The sequence below is a fragment of the Pipistrellus hanaki genome (genome assembly GCF_964339955.1).
Source record: "Pipistrellus hanaki genome assembly, chromosome: 4".
Lineage (NCBI taxonomy): Eukaryota > Metazoa > Chordata > Mammalia > Chiroptera > Vespertilionidae > Pipistrellus > Pipistrellus hanaki.
In genome coordinates this window covers 44,704,147-44,707,576 of record NC_140506.1, presented here as the reverse complement: position 1 = coordinate 44,707,576, position 3,430 = coordinate 44,704,147, and the positions used below count along the sequence as shown (strand labels likewise).

General features: G+C 36.7%; 1 protein-coding gene across 1 annotated transcript; it reads left to right on the top strand.

Moving 5' to 3' along the window:
* Positions 1 to 318: 318 nt before the first annotated feature.
* Positions 319 to 759, top strand: LOC311621696 (ferritin light chain-like; the record flags this gene model as incomplete). Its single annotated transcript, XM_084882033.1, has 1 exon — positions 319 to 759. One exon carries the CDS (start codon positions 319 to 321, stop codon positions 757 to 759), a length of 441 nt encoding a protein of 146 aa, XP_084738159.1.
* Between the last annotated feature and the right edge of the window lie 2,671 nt (positions 760 to 3,430).

Below are 3,430 nucleotides of genomic sequence, written 5' to 3'. Positions count from 1 at the left end.
TAGTTAGAAAATAAAATTGCATCAGTATTATATTTAAGAAATAGTTATGTTGTGGTTGAGTAAAGAATGTCTCTGGGCAGTGCCCTTAGTGGTCCCAGATCTGTGTCTTACTTCAACAGTGTTTGGACGGGACAGACACAGAGAAGCCCCTTCTTCCAACCTCTGACCACTCTCCTTCATTTCATCCAGTCACCACCTTCAGAACCACTCTGGGGTCAGCCAACACTCAGGTTTTTTGTTCTTTGGTGTTTTTTTGTTTTGTTTTGTTTTGTTTTTTTTGTTTTGTTTTTTACCTTAACCCCTTATTGCCAAACAACCATGAGCTCCCAAATTTGTCAGAATTATTCCACCAAGATGGAGGCTACTGTCAATCTCCTGGCCACCAGGCATCTCCGGGCCTCCCACACCTACCTCTCTCTGGGCTTCTATTTCCACCAGAAGGGTGCGGCTCTGGAGGGTGTGGGCCATTTCTTCCTAGAGTTGGAGAAGAAGCGTGAGGGCATGGAGCATCTCTTAAAGTTGCAAAACCAGCGCGGTGGCCGCATTCTCTTCCAGGACGCACTGAAAACTCCCAAGATGAATGGCAACACTCAGGACGCCATGGACGCCGCCCTGGCCTTGGAGAAGAGCCTGAACCAGGTCCTTGTGGAGCTGCAGGCCCTGGGTTCTACCTGCACAGACGCTCCTCCCTGTGGCTTCCTGGAGAACCACTTCCGGGATGAGAGGGGGAAACTCATCAAGAAGATGGGCGACACCTGACTCACCTGCACAGGCTGGCCGGCCCCCAGGCTGGGCTGAGCGAGTATCTCTTTGAAAGGCTCACCCTCGAGCAGGACTAGGAGCCTGTGGAGCCCCGAGGCCTTTGAGGGGCCCCTCTGCATTCCCCTGGTTGTCTGGCTTTTACCTGAGCCTTTTCCCTAAACTACTAGCCATTCTTTTAATCATCCTGAAGCCCTCTCTCGTGCATTGGACCAAATGAAACAATAAAGCTTTTTGCAGGGGAAAAAATAAATGTTTTTGTCCTTTGGAAACATATTGAGGTATTTAGGGGTAAAGTGTCATGATGCCAGTAACTTATTCTCAAATAGTTCCTCAAAATATTGTATTGAAAATAAAAATAATTGAGTGCCACAACACATAATAAATCTCTTAGAACAACACTTGGCACATAATAATAAGTGTAGATTATGTATTATTAGCACAGATACTTAGACAACAGAAAAAAATCACATTTAAAATATTACTCATTTGTTAAATTGAATTAATGCGCTGAATCATGATTTCCTAATACCCTCTTCACCCATCACCCACCTTTTCCAGCTCCCAACACCCATCTTTCATTAAGTTCTCCGCTCCTCCCTTCCCACCACTAATAATATAGTTCCTAATCTAATTTACATTTTGATAGCTAATATGACCAGAAGATTTTTTTTCTAAATATGCTTAATCCCTAACATTTAGATTCACAGCTGACATATTATAAAATCTTTGTGCCATCAAACTCATACAATAACTTGGCATAGATCATTTTAAGGCTGCACTTTATAGAATAGCTTTGTGAATCTCAACCATTTTAGAGTAGGACTCTTTCATTCTCTTAAAGATTAAAGACTCAAGCTGTTGATTACTTAGAGCTATCAATATTTATATTAAAAATTAAAAACAAATAGCAATTTAAGATATGTGTTAATTCAGTTAAAATAAACCCATTTCATGTTAATGTAAATAATATATTTATGAAAAATATATGTCCTCAAATATAAATCTTTTTTTAATGTCTGATTTAATAAAAGACATTTTTTTTTAATAATTGTACACATGACATATAATGTACCATCTTAACCATTCTAAAGTGTACAATTCGGCAGCATTTAGTACATTCACAACCATCACCACTATTTTTAGAACATTTTCAGCACCCCAGTAGGAAAACCTGTATCCATTCTTCATATTTTCAGATTTTCTTCAGCCAAAACAGTCTATAGCAACAGATTAAATGTACAGCAGTGTCATTAGAGCTAATAAATGCTTTTAGCAAAATTGCATATTACATGATTAACACATAAAAATCACTGGTATTTCTGAACACCAGCAATGAATGCATAAATAAGTGGAATGACAAATTGACCTTTGTCTCTCTTTCAAAAATCAGTAAAAGAAAAATTTTAAACATCAAGAAAAATTAATACTTAGAAGTATATTTATTTAATCAACAAAATGCAAAAAAATGCTGAAGTGAAAGAATATCAATAAATGGAAAGACATCCTGTATTCATGGATTGAAAACCTTAATATTGTTAAGGTGGCAAATGCTGCCAAAGAGATCTACAGTTGATATAGCTATTGAAATGTCAGTTTTGCACAGATTGCCTTAACTTCGTAAATGTTTAAAGGGGTAGATGTTAGCCATTCTTATCATAATCTCCTGGTTGAACTTTTTCAGTCCGTTGGCACTGCATTTGGATGCTCTCATTACACACATCCAACAAACAATAGCAATAGTTCTTATGGAACTAGAATTTTAATGAGTAAAGAGCAGATATTTAGAGAAAGGTAAATATGGATCAAGGAAGATATGACAAGGCAGGAAGAAAATTTACTATAAACTGCTTTAGGTATTCATATCATATGCTCCTCCAAGCTCTAGCCCATCCAGTTACTATTAAATAATGTAGAAGGTCTAGTTAGCATATTTTATTAGATTAGATTAGATTAGATTAGATTAGATTAGATTAGGTAATAGTTTTACAGCTTTGCTTTATATGTGACCATGAATTTTTTATATTAAGAATGATCCGCCAAAACCGGTTTGGCTCAGTGGTAGAGCATCGGTCTGCGGACTGAAGGGTCCGGGGTTCGATTCCGGTCCAGGGCATGTACCTTGGTTGGGGGCACATCCCCAGTAGGGGGTGTGCAAGAGGCAGCTGGTTGATGTTTCTCTCTCATCGACTTTTCTAGCTCTCTATCTCTCTCCCTTCCTCTCTGTAAAAAATCAATAAAATATATTTTAAAAAAAAGAAAAAAAAGAATGATCCTTTCTCAATCTAATATCTTCTTTTGTTATCAGCATTTATTATAAAGCCTGCATAAATTGTGTTTGGCAAAGCCAAAAATAACACACAAGAAATTTTCTTTTGGGGACTGGTGTAGTAAAATATTCATCATTCAATGAAATGAATGAAATCATAAGATGTAGAAATCTTTACAAATCAAATATTCATTTATATTATGTTATGATATAAATAGTAGATAGCCAAATCTGTGGTATAGCCTTAAGGACAGGATAATGAAAGGGAAGTTAGTAAAATTTCTGTTAATAGACTAGATTCTCCTACAAAATAATAGGTTAGATGTAGAAGTGAAAATAAATCCTTTTCAAGACAACAAATCAAAGAAATGCACTTCAGTGTGTTTTTTATTTATTTTTTAT